Source organism: Pseudoliparis swirei, chromosome 5 (genome assembly GCF_029220125.1).
Source record: "Pseudoliparis swirei isolate HS2019 ecotype Mariana Trench chromosome 5, NWPU_hadal_v1, whole genome shotgun sequence".
NCBI lineage: Eukaryota > Metazoa > Chordata > Actinopteri > Perciformes > Liparidae > Pseudoliparis > Pseudoliparis swirei.
Window position 1 is genome coordinate 17,173,664 of NC_079392.1, and position 15,950 is coordinate 17,189,613.

The following is a 15,950-nucleotide window of genomic DNA, read 5'->3' on the forward strand; positions in this document are numbered from 1 at the left end:
AGTCAGCTCACTTGCTTGCTGGTCAGGGATCAGGGTATTGATTCTGAGCAGCCGCGGCTGTTGCTTAATTAGGACATAGCTGTCTGGGAATTAATTAGTTTTATTCCTCTCTCATTCTGTGGAGAAACTAATACGATACAGAGAGAGATGGTTAGAATGAAAGAAAAGTGTATTTTTCTAATCAAGGTTAATCACGTTTGCTGTTGTTTGTATTGTTATCAGAAGATTGGTGTCTGACCTTGTGGTGCACAGAACCAGTCTTTTGTGTGTGGCACACTAAACATGCTAATGAGAGATCCTGGCATAGGAGTACAGGTGGGGAAGGGGGTGGAGAAGTGAAGGAATGGAAAGATAAACAGAGAGGTGGATTAAAGCGAGAGGGGTAACAATTTATGTTGAGTCACTTCACTTCTGAAATTTTTTTGTGACACTATTTCACTTGTTTTAAATATGGTCATACGTATTTCATTTTAAAAACATACTTTAATATAATATATTCCAAAGTCATGTTACTTGTTACTTAGAGATTGGTGAAATGATCTCAGCCTATATTTTATACTTGATTTCGAAGGTTGAATGGAAAATTACAAACAGACTCAACACAAGTTTGACTGTAGTTAAGACATTTAAAGGAAGGAAAGGGGTGGAGGAAAAGCTGAGGGAGGGAGGAAAATAGATAAATGGCAGATCAGACGTGGGTGAAGATAAATGAGGAGCGAAGGAGGTGGATGGGAGGATGGAGTTGTGATAGATCGAGGCATACAAAGATGGATGTGAACAAAAGAGAGGGAAAGGACAGAGCAATGAGAGGAGAGACAATGCAGAGGGGCTGGATGATGGTGAGGGATGGAAGGCAGGAGGGATGGATAGGTGGGTGTCTCTAAACTCCAACCTTAGAGCCTGACTAATCACTTGACAGACAGTTAATGCAGTGCTGAGGCAGCTCTTGAATCACCGGCTGCCTTGGTTTCTTATGAATGGACAACAGAACAGATTTTTGATCACCGACCTTGAATAAAGAACAGCGAACACTACTGTACACATCATTTCATTATGTTTAACATTTTTTAAATTTTTATATGAACAGGCTTTGTATTGTTCTAGTCTGTTATTTAGAGATAAACTTATTGGTTTGACTTTTAAACAGCATATTATCTAACCAATAATCGTTTTGTCCTACTGGCTGAGAAGAAATTGTAAATAGTTTTCTGTGCTTGTGTTGGAAGGCAAGCAAGACCCTAATACTAGAGCTGCAACTATTCTATTCTGGAGGTCGTTATTTACTTTTTTAATCAGTTATTTGGGAAGATAATCACAAATTAATCAATAATAGAAAGAAGAAAAAAAATCAGTTGAAGCCTTAATTTATTTAGAAATTATATAGTTCAAATAAACTGCTGGAATGGGCAGATTAAATAAACATGCATGGCTTTATGGTTCAGTGTTATTACAGTGTTTCTAGACTGAAGATAACATCACTTAGAGTAGGCCTACTGTAACACATTAAATAGATGAAAAATACAGTTTGTAACCCATTTCTTCTTTAAAGCAAGGAATGGGTCAAAACACATGGAAATACATAGTTTACATAGTCAATGGAACTACCAATGTGACTTTGTGAAATAAACCTTTGCTTCAGAGGAATAAAACACACGCCTACATTCTCTACATTTTAGCAGCTTTTCACTGGCTTTGTTAGACACTTGAAGGCTTCAATATAGGAGCATTATTTTGGGGCTATGTCCACAAATCTGCTCTCCGGTGGGAGCATTTACCACCCCGCGCTGGTCTGGCAGCTACTCTGGTTTTCCTCTCGGCTGACAAGGACTGGCAGCGCCTGTCTTACCCAATTATACCTGATGGGGTCTGACCTGTGGAGCTGGGTTAACTGGTGGCTGGCTGAACACTCTCTGACCTCTGCCACTGGATCTGCTTTGCCAGTATGGAAACTGTATGCGTGCATGCATTAGCACATATCTGTATCAGATTTGAGGAAAGTTGATCGGTACATTTTTACATTTTTCTATTCTTTCCTCAGTCTAAATTTGAACATTTGACTCACTTCTCACCTCTGGGCTTTTATGTCACCAGTCTTTCTATTAGGCCTGTAAACCTTTTATAGGAAATCAAAGTCCCATTAACAATGATCTGGCACCTTACAACTACCAGTGATCCTTTACTGAACTCTGACCCACGGAGCACTCACTCTCTCCATCTCTGCCTTTCTGTGGGTCTCTTGCTCAACACCCAACGCACACAATCATTGCTCACAGTCCTGCAAACACTTACAAGATCAATGCTCTGAGAGTGATAATCTCCTCCCTGATAGAGGGTGAAAGCCTTCACTAAAGACAAGCAAAGAGTGACAAGGGACAGAGAGACAGCAGAGCCATTGAAAGACAAAAACACACACAGATCAGGACAAGTGTCTCCTCTGTGCTGGAGGGACATTTATATATGCATATCTTTATCGACAACTGGCCAGAGCTCTACTGGCAGGGAGGAGGTGACCGATCCATCCACAGAAAGAGAGAAAGGTGAAGATAGAGATAGAGTGAGACAAGATAGGGAAATAAAAAGAGGCAGGGAGATGGAGGGAGTAAAACCACCACCTCCATGACTCACATAGAAGAGCGGTAGTTTATGTAATAATCTTCAACACCTAAAAATCTTCATGTCCAATACCATCTTTTTTTAAATACTTACTTTCTATAGAATATTGTGCAGGCATAAGCGGCGGTTCAATATGTTATGCCCAATAAAAGTCATTCTATTTTTTCCGGAAATATTCAAAAAGTATACATCACAGTAAGTACTAAAACTTAACAGTAAGTTCACACTGTCATGATGAACCCCATTAGCCCGAGCTGAGAATACAGCGACCAGTGTTAGGGATTGAATGAAGCTAATACAAAGGGAGAGTCTTATCTTTTAGTTTGTCAGTCAGTGCAAGATGGTCCCTCGTTGTGTCTGCCTGTAGTTCAAAAGTAGATGTGTGGACATACACACATATGTGTGTATGTCCACACATATGTGAGTGTGAATGCACTCATTACCACACACATGATGCACTTTCCCTGCAGGTAAATATATGTATCTCAACCTCACATCTCTATTCAGTGTGAGATATTCATCAGATCAATTGTAAATCTCCTGGCTTTACATTACCCTCACCCCTCCCCACCCCTCACCCCCACCACCTCCACCAACACTGATCCCCTCAGCCGGCGCGACGCCGTCTGTGTCGTCTTCTTTCACAGGAGGCCTGAATAGGCACTGTCGGGGGCAATACACATCCCTCAGGTGAGCCTTTCATTATGGATGATGTTTCTGCCAAATTATTTAGACCCTGAGCCCCAGCAACACCCCTGCCCCATAAAAAGAAAAACACACAAACAAAACCTACTCATGAACACAGACACACAGACTGCAATCCCCCATCCCTCCCTCTTTCTTAGCTGTACAAACAGGACTAACACAAACATTAATCCTGTCTGATCACCTCAGTGTGTGTGGACTGTATATATGTGCACTTTTGCCTCACATAAATCCCTCTTTCTTTGTTTAAAGAAGTAAAGTAGTGAAAGTAAGACCCATGTGGATTACAGTTGGATGGAGAGAGGGGTAGCTGAGGATGAGGAAAATATTCATCATATGTATGCCACTGCTGCTCTCTGTGCCATACAGGGGCCAGGTTGAAGCTACCGTGACATCATTAGCCTCATAATGTAGGATGTTAAAATAGGTTTGGTCAAGTGTGTGTGTGTCTGTGTATTCCTCTGAGGCCATTTGCTGGATACTTGTTAGGTAAGAGACAGAGATGACAGTCTCCTGGCAATGTTTGACCTCGGGTTAGAGAGTGCAGAGCAGCTTTGGGATCTGAAGACACACACACACCCTTACACACCCCTACACGCACAAACACACACACACACACAAACACACACACACACAAACATCTTTGTGTATTTAGAAAAGCGCTATCCAAGTCTGAATTATTATTATTATTATTATTATTATTCATAATCGCACCCCTTCTCTTCTTCCCTCACTTATTTGGCTACATATCCCTCCCCTCCCAAATCCCTGCCCCCTCTCTCTTCTCAGCCTCAGCTCCCTATGCATTTCCAAATGCTTCATGGTACCCACCATTCCTACTCTCTTCTACTTCATCATCCTCCTATCTCATTTTCCTCCCTTCTCCCCTCCTCACTTGACCCCCAACTCCCTTATTCCATTCGCGCCCGCCGAAGCTCAATCGAAGAAAAAAGAAAATGTAGTCTTCTAAAAGAAAGACTCATGAGAAATATGTATCTCCATTTAAGTGAAGGCTATATTTAGAATATTATTTGACATGGACCTGAACTGAAGGTGAAACTCATCTCCACTGTTTTTGTCAGGGGAGGCCTGTGACCCAGGAACCTTTTACTGTATCTCGCCCTCAAACATTCCGCTTTGGTGCTTTCATATACTCACCCTGGCTGAATAGTACCAGGAACTTGAGGCAGACAAACTCCCGTTGGTCCATCTGCAGGGAGCGTAGCTTGGCCACTAGCTCCTGGGCATGGCCCAGCAGGTTGTTGAGGGTGGCTCCCGACTGTGAAGCAATCACTGCATAGTCCACCTGGAATTAACAGAGAGATAGGGATGTGAATTATGCTCTGAAGCCAGACCATTAAGGATGTAAGATACTCCGTTGAGGTTTTCTTTGATTTATGGATTGAATTGAATGTCTAGATAGCGATTGCTTGTTAGCAACTAGTAGGCTTACAAGGATAGCCATCCAAATAGATAGCTCAACATGTTTAGATCAGTGGAGGCTGGTGACTCTGGCTTGAAAACCAACCACTTGGCGTCATGTTAATTTACACTTTTGGCAACTTTTGTTGTAAACTAATGTTTCATTTGTACACTCAAAGAAATGACTCATTGGATGAACTCAATTAAATTGTTGGCAGGTTTTCCATCCAATAATTATATGCAACTCCATCTCAAATTTAGCACATCAGTGCAATACAATGTAATTAAGTTAGTCCAACTCATTTGTATCAAATACATCTCAAATAAAATAACGATATTCATTAAATTAAATTAATTTGTGTTGTCCAACTCAAAATATAAACTAACTAACTAAAAAAATACACAAACTCCACACAGAAGGAACACCCCGACTGGGAATTAAACCCACGGCCCTCTGGCTGTGAGTCGACAGTGCTAGCCACTACACCACCGTACAGCCCTGAAAGTATCTTCACCTCATGCAAACAACTGATTTTCAGAAGGCGCATGCACAAAGGGTAGTCCTCAATGAAACACATGTATTTTGAGTTGATATGCACACCATCTAACCTAAATAAATCTAATAAATGAAAGTATTCATACATTTTGTGTTACACCCATTAAATATAAATATCTATTTTTGTAATTGATTCATTTAAATGTATCAAACAATATTTAAATGTGTCACCTCGAAGAAGGGCTTGAATCGTTTTTGTGAGTGAAACCTAAATAAATCTAATAAATGAAAGTATTCCTACATTTTGTGTTACACCCATTCAATATAAATATCTTCGTTTTGTAATTGATTTATTTAAATGTATCAAACAATATTTAAATGTGTCACCTCTAAGAAGGGCTTGAATCGTTTTTTTGAGTGTAGCCTGTCAGTTCAATGAGGTGTGAGCAGCAGCACGTCCAGATGTGGTACGCTAAAATAGTGCCGCTGTGGTAGCAGCCTGCACAGCTGAGGCAGCTAGGTCTGTGGCTGCTCCATTTACTGCATTCTGCTTCTGACAGTCCAATTCCATTCTTGTCATTAGCTTGATAGTCCTCCAAGACTGCTTCAACAAGCTAACTGGTTGTTGCCTCATGCAAGTAGCTGGCTAATGCTAAAATATAACAATAAAAAGCGACACTTAACTCTGAAAAAAGGAAATTTCGACTGTTGAAAATGCAATAGACCAAGAAATTGTGATTTGTTAATGATTTTTTTTAAAGTAGTCAGCAATATGTACTTCCTTCGTTTGAGCATCATCAACAGAAAATATGATATATAAGATCCCACCCAAAGGAGGACAACAGGGTTATTTTATCATACTGACAATTATTAATGGTTTATTTCAATCAATTACTCTTTAAAAAGGAAGAGAACGAGCCACCTCCTCTGAAGATTTAATAGATATTAGCTTTCCCACTCAATTGGTTTCAGTATGTCAAACTGTGGATATCTCTTTGGGATGCTTATGTCCATTCAACGGTTATTTCAATCAATGAAAATATATCTAAAATCCCAATACGCAAAAATGATTGATAACTATGCAACACATGACTGTACCCTGATAACATCAGCTCTATGAACATAATGTAATGATTTTCTTCATCCCCGTGCCTGCTCTCCTGCAATCTCAACACAGAGTGAAAAGCTTTGGTTTGTCTTTCATAACATGAGACATTGGTGTATGTGCCAAAAAAGATGCTGTAGGCAGTAGTTCTTTTTCTCCGTTTAACAGTTTTACATGACAAAATGCTGTTGGCGTATGAATAGAGCATGGGAGGTCACCTCCATCTGATTAGACCTGCCAGACTAGACTTCTATCTCTCTGTTCTCAGTTCTCTGTTACACAGCAAAACAAAAACATGCATGCTGAGATACGACAAAAAAAAGAGAGATAGATAAATAAACCCATTTGCCTGAGTTCAACACATCTGTCCAAACACAAACACACACACACACCTATACACACACACAACACACACACACACACACACACACACAACCTCCCCCCCACCCTTACAAACACACACTTTTTCAGGGGCACTTCATAACTGCAGCCGCAGCACATTTGTCTGGGAGGCAAGTCCTTAGCTGACCATATACAATTTTTATATTTATTGACAATTCATTACCATAATTGACTGTGCTCAGGTTTCCTGGGGAAGGTAGATGTTGGCGTGTGCAGTTCTTAAAGCTCAGGGAGGAAGAGCATCCCTGTGAGCCTAGATTTACATTTAAAAACACCCCCGGATTTGGAATTAATTACAGTTTTTTTCAATCGCTAACATGCGCTTACCCATACTTCAGATACTTTTTCTAAACTCTTAACACAGACTCACACCTACAAAGCACAATTGGCCAAATGGATAATTTTCTTGTCAAAAGCACATTTTGTTAAATATATACTAACTCTTCATTTCAAAATAGAACACATCTTTTTCTGCAGACACTAACTTTACCAAAACACTGGATATCTGACTCAAAATGAAATTATTCTGTCAAAGAATAACTCTTGTTTTCACTTCACAAGCTCCTTCCAGTCAATCAAAGTACACCAGGTTTCAAAACACCGGCTATTGCTGACATTACAAAAACTGCATAGACTTTTATGTTTCAGCTTCACAGGTATTTGCATGCAAAACATGCAATCCACTGTTTTTACACTACATTTCTTGTTTGGGAACTGTATGTCCACATGTAATGTTCACATTCAAAAGCATTCCAGTAAAAACCAAATCAGTTTTTTTCTCTTTACTGTTTACTACAGGAGGTACAGTATAAATACTGTTTACAGTATGATGGAACAGAAAAAGTTTTACAGTATTGCTTTCAGTGAACAAAATATCCAAGAAACACACAAGAGCATCCTGAATAAAAACACAACGGCAACAAGCCCAGATAAAAAGTGGGGGAACTATTGTTCCTTTAAAAATGTTCAATCCAAACTGTTTAGTTTTTGTTGTTGTTTTTTTACAAATAAACTATGTTTTGGGGCAACGGCTGCAATAGCTGATTGAACAACATTCGGTGAGTCAATGTAGGCGGTGTCTGCAACATCTCAACCTGTCATAATCAAAACTTAAATTCTAATCCAAAACTTGCTAAAACATATTTCTCAAAAACATTCCAAATGTACATACCATCAGGAGGAGATGGGGAATCAATTGTTTGTTTATTATCAGCTGAGATATATTGTTTTATAACTGATATCATTGCAGAAGAGGTTTTAGTAAGGTTTGGAATATTGTGTTTGCCATTGTGGGATGTTGTGTGTTAACATTCGTAAATAATACAAAAACAATCCATAGTTTTGTTGGGAGGTATAGCTTGTCTGTTAAGAAAATGTAAGCATTGTGAAAATGTGTTCACTGACTGCATATTGTGTGAAAACGACATGAAATGTGTGAATGGTACGGCCACAAAAGACCGTTGCTGTGCTAATTGTGTTTAGAGTTTTGAAAATGTGACCACTGTTTGGACAAACGCTTGGTAGCGCCTGAAAAAAACTGTAATTGTGTAAAGAGAAGGATTGGAGCATGTTTCACATCTGTGAAGCAGGAAAGGGTCAACAATGTAAGTAAATGTTTACAATACATCATATTTCCTCTTCTCCTAGCCTGTTTTTCCTATCTTTCTCTTTTACTACACTCCTGTACCTCCTCTCCCGATTTATCCATAACTCCTTTGTCTCTCTCACTCCCTTTCCTCCTTTCCACCTTCGAGACGGTTAAGAATTATGACCGGGTGAAAAGCAGACACTGCCCCCCTTCTAAGATGTCAATCAATTTACATAAAATCAACTGTGCATGAAATAACTTCATTGAAGGATTGGACTGTTGATGGTGATGCCTTGGGTTATTGCCTTCTGGCCTCAAGTAAAAAGAGAGAAGAGAAAAATGCTATAATGTCACTATAGCAGACTTAGCACTAACCCTGGTGACCTGCGTGTCAGTCAATCAGTCAATACTACTTAATTATCCCTCCTAGAGAGACGTACAAAGTAAATGTATGAATAAACCTCCAAAACTTAACCCATCATGAATGCAATAAAAAGCCTTAGCTGAACATTAATGATGGATTTGGAAGGTGAGCTTGGTTTGATGGGTAGAGAGAGGGCTTTGTCAGTGATGAAAAATGTACCATGTTTGAAAGCACATAAATGTACTATTGGCCAAGAAACTTAGTTTTTTGCATTTAATCTTCATTTGAATTTCATCTACACCAGGAGCGTTGTGCTATCAAAATATCAGGATTTGAATTCCAAAAACTGAATGCCAAGCTGTGAGGCCTTGTTTAATCATTCAACAGTTCAGTGCAATCTTTGTCATTTCATGTATGCACACATTTTTCCGTTTGATGCTGTGACAGGATAAAGAACAATACTTTTTTCTCATGGACACTTTTCACTACTGTTGGTGACATGACCACATAAAGCACTTCAGAAAAAGTCAGAATATAAGAAAAAAGACATAAATTAGCAAGTGAAGAAATTTAGGACTAAAGAGACAGAGGAGATAAATTGATTGACAGGCTACAACAGTAAATCTGATGGAACAATGAATTTCCTTTCAAGTCTGAGTGCAGCATTTGACTGACGAGAGCAAAGAAGAAGCTTGATTTTAAAGCAAGGGGAGAAAAACCGGTCAAAATGTCCAATTGAACACATTGTCAGACCTGAACATATCTGCCATTTCAGTTGTTCCTAACACACACTTTATCAACTAAAACTTTTACGATATAAGTGGCCTGATGCTTTATTGGAATATATACATATATTGTATTATATTATTATAATTATAATAAATAGAAAAAAATTGACGACACACTGAGTCATTCCTTTTTTCACTTGGCTTGTAAATTCGGTTTCTGACACAGACGCATAGACAAGGATGCAATGCAACGTAGAAAATCATAAACTTAGCTATGTTAAATAAAAACATCCATTTCATCACAAATAACTCACTGAACATGATGGTTAATTTTTAGAATATCCCTATAGCCAAGAACATGAGCATATTGTCACAATTTAGTTTGAATTGCAGACCGGTGTGGCCAATGAATGTTGATTGTGTGTTGGCCCATACAGACATTATGTGATTTGTTATGTGTGTGTAGCGTTTGCTTTGGCTAATGCTGCTACTGGGCTCTAAATATCCCTGGTGGAATCGCTGTGCTGTCACCCCTGGCCATGCAGAGAATAATAGGAAATAATGAACTGTTTCAGAGCTCACACACACACACGCACACACGCATGCACGCACACATGCACGCACACGCACACACACACAAACACACACACACACACATATCTTTCCCCATTGCTCCCCCCCCCACCCAACACCAGCTGTTCATTTACCACGGTATGCAAACGAAACTGCCGTCCTGTGCCTCCCCTGATCATCAGGCCCTCCTCCTCCTCCTCTTCCTCCTCATCCTTGTCCTCCTCCTCCTCCTCCTCCTGACTCACCATCTTTCTCTCCTTCTCCTTCACCGTTTGCTTCCATTGATTTCTATTACCTCTCTTTCTCTTTCATTTCTCCCCCACCTCTTATATTGTGCATACTCCTCTTTTTATTTGCCCTCATCATCATTTTTCCAGCTCTCCCCTACCTGTTACATCAATATTTCTCCTTCTCTTTGGCTTTTCCTTCTTCTTTTTGCTTTGTGTTTTTTCTTCACATATTTGTGTGCACATCGGCCTCATGAACATACCAAGTAGAAACTACAATTAACTATGATTGTTACCAACTTAACACTTAACTTCTAGTTACTACAGCCAGTACTCCTTCAGCTACTAAATCTAACCCAACGCTTGGCTAAGCAGGACTTCCTTGTGCACTTGCCTTTCTTTAATATTTATAGCAGCATCTATTGTTGTAAAACATTTTGTTGAAGAGCAATGTTTTGAAGAGCCAGCCAATCTATAATGTATGACTTCTCATCTCACTGACAGCCATGTCACTGGTCAGAGGCATATTCATGATGAGCAGTCTTATGCCTTTGAGTGTGCAGAAGTTTATAAAAATCACTGAATACCGAAGTAGTCTTGCCTGTGTACTATTTGACAGTGTGTGTGTGTCTGTGTGTGTGTGTGTGTGTATGAGGCTAAACAGAATCACAGTATCATAAGGCTTTGAGGACCTCAATTTGGGCCTCAGGCATCAGCTCCCACCAAGTTCCTTAAGGGCCCCAGTAAAACAAAAGAACACACTTAGCCACATTATTTATCTTTCCACCTACTCACTATGCTGCTCCATGTGTAACTGAGTGCTTTATTTATGCACTGGCAGAGTCTTCATGCACTTAGAAAAAAATGCTAAATTGATTATTCTGGTGACATTAGTATATACTGTATCTATAAAGCGTTATCTATTTTAAATGAAGCAGGGACTCAGTGGCTGAGTGATCAATAAGGCTTTATGGAAAATGTTGAGGTGTTGCAGAGTCCCCTGAGGAGCAAGTGAAGCATGGTTGGCAGGGTATTGGAGAAAATTGAAAAGGGTGGAGGCAGAGTTTCCAGGGTGGGTTTTAACCAACTCACCTGCTGGCCAGTGACCAATAGGATGGAGCCCTCCTTGGCATGCATCACCTGCCGGAAAACATGGTCGAGGATGAGCAGTTCACTCCAGCAGTTCTGCAGCAGCTTCATCTGGTCGTCCACCTGGTAGAAAGAAAGAAAAAAAACACATCATGTCAATACTTGACTCGACTAGGAAACAAACCAGAGGAGATCAACATGAGGAGTTATTGTGCATTAAACTGCAGCAAAGTAAACTGAAAGTGTCTATAAATGCTACCGAGCATTGTGGCATCATATACCATGTTTACATGTCCCTTGATTGATTATATTTCACTCACATAGGACAAATCAAGTATCCCACCCTCAAATCAAAAGGTCGAGGTCCTGTGTCAGCCTCAGCAACCTGCAAACATCACATGCAGCTGTTTGCAAGTTAAGAACCTCGCACAAATCTCAAAAATCCCCCCCGTACATGCTCTAAAGCTTCCTCATCACTCAGTTAAGCACTATGCTCCGTGCCTGATTTCACAATTTTGACATGTCTTTTCTGTTTGCCCATTGCCAGCAGCATCTGAGTAATTCCACAGATGCTAATGATTAAGTAGGCTTTTTTCTTCTTCTCCTGAATGCCAGCCGCTGGCTCCCAGGGACCTGCCAGGTGAGCTTGGGAAGCTGAGGCAGGTCAATCGGTGGTTCTGTATACCAAAACAACCCCCTCCATTGATACTGTTAGTCTCTTCCCATGCCTGGCAGTGTTAATCATTAAAAAAGGCCACATTGAGAAGGAAGGAATGAGGAAAATGAATGAGAGGCTCTTTCTTTCTCCCCCCCGTCCCACACCCCTCAACAAACATTGTACTCTTCGTGGTATCATTCGGAATAATGTGTCTTTCTGGGCACACCGGGGTTTTGTCATGATGTGATTGTGCTTTGAGTCTGTGAGAACTGTCTGTGATGTTCATCAGCAATGTCAACCACAACTTGTCGGGTGAAGAATGTGGATCGATGGTAAACCTTTGTGACATAGGCAGGTGCAGCATGAACACTGCTGAAAGGAATTTATTTTTGTGCTGTCTGGAAATTGTACAGTGGTCCGTTTGTTGAAATCTACAATGACCTTAGGTAAAAGAACAACACGTTTATTACCTTGTACGACAGTGGCTGTGGCCAAGTCTGAAGTCTATATTACTTGTTGATTAGGATTGTTATGACTGGTGATTGGGGCTGGTGTCAAACAGTGTCTGTTTATCTTTCAGGCAGACAAAACAATAGCTGTGCATTAACATTGACCCGGCACACACTGCGGGAGGACAGTACTTGTCTTTTACCACAGCTGCTATTTGGTAGCCGGTTCTGATGTCGTGAAACCTGAAGCCTTGCTAAAGTTCCATCAATGCCTTTATCACGCTTTATACACTCAATTTAACCTTTTACAAAATGTATTGTATAAATAGCTGAATGAAATGGAGCAAAGAAAATCCCAAAAGTACCCAATCTTTATATGCCTCAAGTCTCCTGTTTCTCTTTCATCAGTGAAAGTCAAATGACAAAGCTTCTGTGACCTTTTCTGAAAAAAAAATTGACAGCATCATGGAGTGAGACAAAGAACTCTCTTTGTCTCACTCCATGATACCGTCAATTTTTTCTACACATCTATTTATTTGCAGTCCCACACTGAAGGCGTCTAAAGCACAGGATGATGAAATTCAAATGCCTTCATTAAAACCATGAGAGAGCAAGAAACACAGTCAAAGGAGAGACTTCTCTATGTGCCCTCTTCTCTTTTTTTAATTTCTCCACATACACTGTAACAACGTGTGCGTGCGTGTGTGTGTGTGTGTGTGTGTGTGGACGGATGGGTACATGTAAGGCCCAGGCTCTTCAAAGGACCCCCTGCATGTCAGCAGTGCTGGCAAGTGTCGGGGTCCTCTTCAAAGGACTGTCCTCACTCTGCCTGCCTGAAAGCTCTTCCCTGACAAGAGGCCTGGGTCATCAAAGGGGGCCAGCTCCGAGGGGATGACGGCGAGTGATAGCAGCCTAGACGTCTAGAATTGGGGAACTGGTGTGAGACAGACAGGCGTGGGGGTAGACCAGGGATTGGGGTTCAGTTCGCTGACCTTTTTAAGTGCCAGCGACACAAGCTGTTTCCCTGACAAGCTCTTCCTTTGCTCTGTCAAATGAGCAACGTTCATGGCGCCTGATCTTACAAGATCTGCTGCCTACTACTTCTACTCCCTCAGATAATATAAACTTTCTGACATGGACTTGAAAAGCGCTTCATATTGTGTTTTCATGCGAGTCCTGAATACTATTTTCTAGGAACTCCATACACTGGCTGATCGCATTTACTGTTTTAGATTTATTGTTGATATGATGATCAAATGAGCAGTTTGTTATACTCACCAAGAGTCTGTTCTTTCTTACATCGTCATGGAAAGTTTAGATAACTGCTAATTTACTGTTTCCATTAATGTCGACTGAGTAGGAAACAAACGTGTTGTGTTGTTATTCCCATGGTGTTTCTCACACAATATGCTTGCTAACTTGCTATCACTGTCTGCTAACAATGACCTTTGAAATAAGATCATGCAATGCTGACAGGGTTGCAGCTGGTCACACTCAGTGTTTTTGAAAATTTGGTTTGGTGGATGAGATTATTTCAGTTGTAGCCTATTCATAAGAAGAGATATTTCTTGGGAACCTCATTTTTGGATTATTTGAAAAATATGAAAGCAAATATTTTATTTGATAATAACATCTATCATACATAAGTATCACACTATATATGCACCTCACCATTGGACAGAGATGCTACATATGGTCCAGATTGTTATTTTTCTCATTTTAACACAACAACACTAGTTAGTAACATTCTTGTCCCCCAGCACAATAGTTGCCTCTGCACACACACTAAACCAGCATTATTTTTACTCTTTGAGTACATTCTATTTTGTTGTGTTTTATATTATGTTACTGGATGAATCAACCAAATTACCCAAAAACTGAAAACGTTTACTTCTCATTTCCGCGATTCTCATTTTTTGTCCCCAAAAATGTAAATGTGCCCAAGGACCTGCAACCTGAGGCTTTTAGTCTCGTCCTATGACACACCTTTACTCTGAGTAAATCTGTAAGTAAGTCTGTTGAGTAAATGCTAGCTGTCGACGACACATTATAATTTTGTGGTTGAAAACAATCATGTTGCATTTGGTGTCAAATGTAACATTTGAGTTACGCAGAGGGAATTCACAGTGGAATTTTTGGCAATATCGGTGAATGAGTTTTCTACTTTACATATTTGGACAATCCCAAGTCTTGGATGGAGCAAAACTCATTATAAGGGTGTAGTTTCTAAGGTTCACGCTGATTCAGAAAACACACTCCCCAGAAAACTTGCTTCAAAATCCACATTTAAGGCGTTTCAAGGTGTGATCTATTTAATATATTAATATCATCACCAGTGTTTGGTTAAAGAATTGCGAGAAATTCCAAGCAGCAGCTAGCAATGAAAAATACATATCCTCCAAGAAACCCATTTAACACCTTTATGATCGTTAGGCGAATGGGATCAATGCCAGGATCAATCGCTTAGCCCATAGCTTTTGTTCAAAACCACTGGCTGAGATTAATGGGATTGTCCAGAGAGGGGGGTAGAAAAAGAAAGAGAGCGTGGGTGAGAGAGGGAATGAAAGTGCCAGACAGGGAATGAGAGAATGAGAAAAGACTTAAGGGAAATTGAGAAAATAAAACATAGTGATTAAGAGCAAATATTCCCTCCATTTCTGCGTAAATGTAAATTAATTGGAAATGGAGCATTCAGATGCTCACTGACTTAAGTAATGTTTATTCATAGCCCCCTGCTAAGAGTACAGCAATTATCATGGTGTGTTGAGTCAAAACAGGAATCTTTTCCCTTTCTTGTGGTCGGTTTTTGGTTTAGTGCCACGAGCATTGTTAAGCTTGGTACGGTACGGCAGGCTTTAACGAGAGTACACAGCTGGATCTGGTTTTAATAAGTAGTTTCATTTTTGATGTGGCCTAATGAACAGATTAATGGAATCTCCTTCTATGGAGCCTTAATGAATGGAACGAATCATGCTAGTTTTTTAAGAAGGGGGGGGGGGGGGAGAGAGCACGCACACACACACACACACACACACACACTGAAACCACGAGTGTATCTGCCTCAAACGACTTGCACATAAACAATAGCTGTGCTTCTATCTTTCCATCTCTCTCTGCTGGACACAAATCAATGCTGTCTCTAAATACTACAGGTGAGGTTTGAAGCTGACATCAATGCTCGTATGTCTCGAGCAGCCGCCCTTTGGTGAAGTCCTGTCTTGGCATCTGTTCGCCTTGAGCCAAACTAGTCCTGTATTCACCTGGGAACAGGCATTAATTCACCTAGAATAGCGGCTGTTGTTCTCGGAGCGTTTCAAACACTTAATTATGCTCAACTTGAATGTACTGTAGCTCATTTATAGTTCATAGTTGGGTAATTTAATTGAAAAGAGCCTCAGTGTGTGGTTTCATTGCCAACGTTAGGATTTTGTTCAACTAATTGGTCATCAATGTATCACAAATCATAGAGTGGTTAATACTTTTTCCGAGCACATGCTACCCTACTGACCAATTCTACCATGAGCCTGCTTA

At 40.2% G+C, this 15,950-nt stretch overlaps 2 protein-coding genes across 5 annotated transcripts in view; one reads left to right on the top strand and one right to left on the bottom strand.

Moving 5' to 3' along the window:
* LOC130193964 (adhesion G-protein coupled receptor D2) overlaps positions 1 to 15,950 on the top strand; it is a 219,405-nt gene that overhangs the window by 129,028 nt on the left and 74,427 nt on the right. The window lies entirely within an intron of this gene.
* nr5a2 (nuclear receptor subfamily 5, group A, member 2) overlaps positions 1 to 15,950 on the bottom strand; it is a 117,105-nt gene that overhangs the window by 62,036 nt on the left and 39,119 nt on the right. For all 4 annotated transcript variants that reach the window (XM_056414832.1, XM_056414833.1, XM_056414831.1 and 1 more), the window contains exons 5-6: positions 11,316 to 11,435; positions 4,477 to 4,624 (exon numbers count right to left, since the gene is read on the bottom strand). In XM_056414832.1, the coding sequence (XP_056270807.1) occupies positions 4,477 to 4,624; positions 11,316 to 11,435 (268 nt within the window). The remainder of the gene's footprint in view (positions 1 to 4,476; positions 4,625 to 11,315; positions 11,436 to 15,950) is intronic.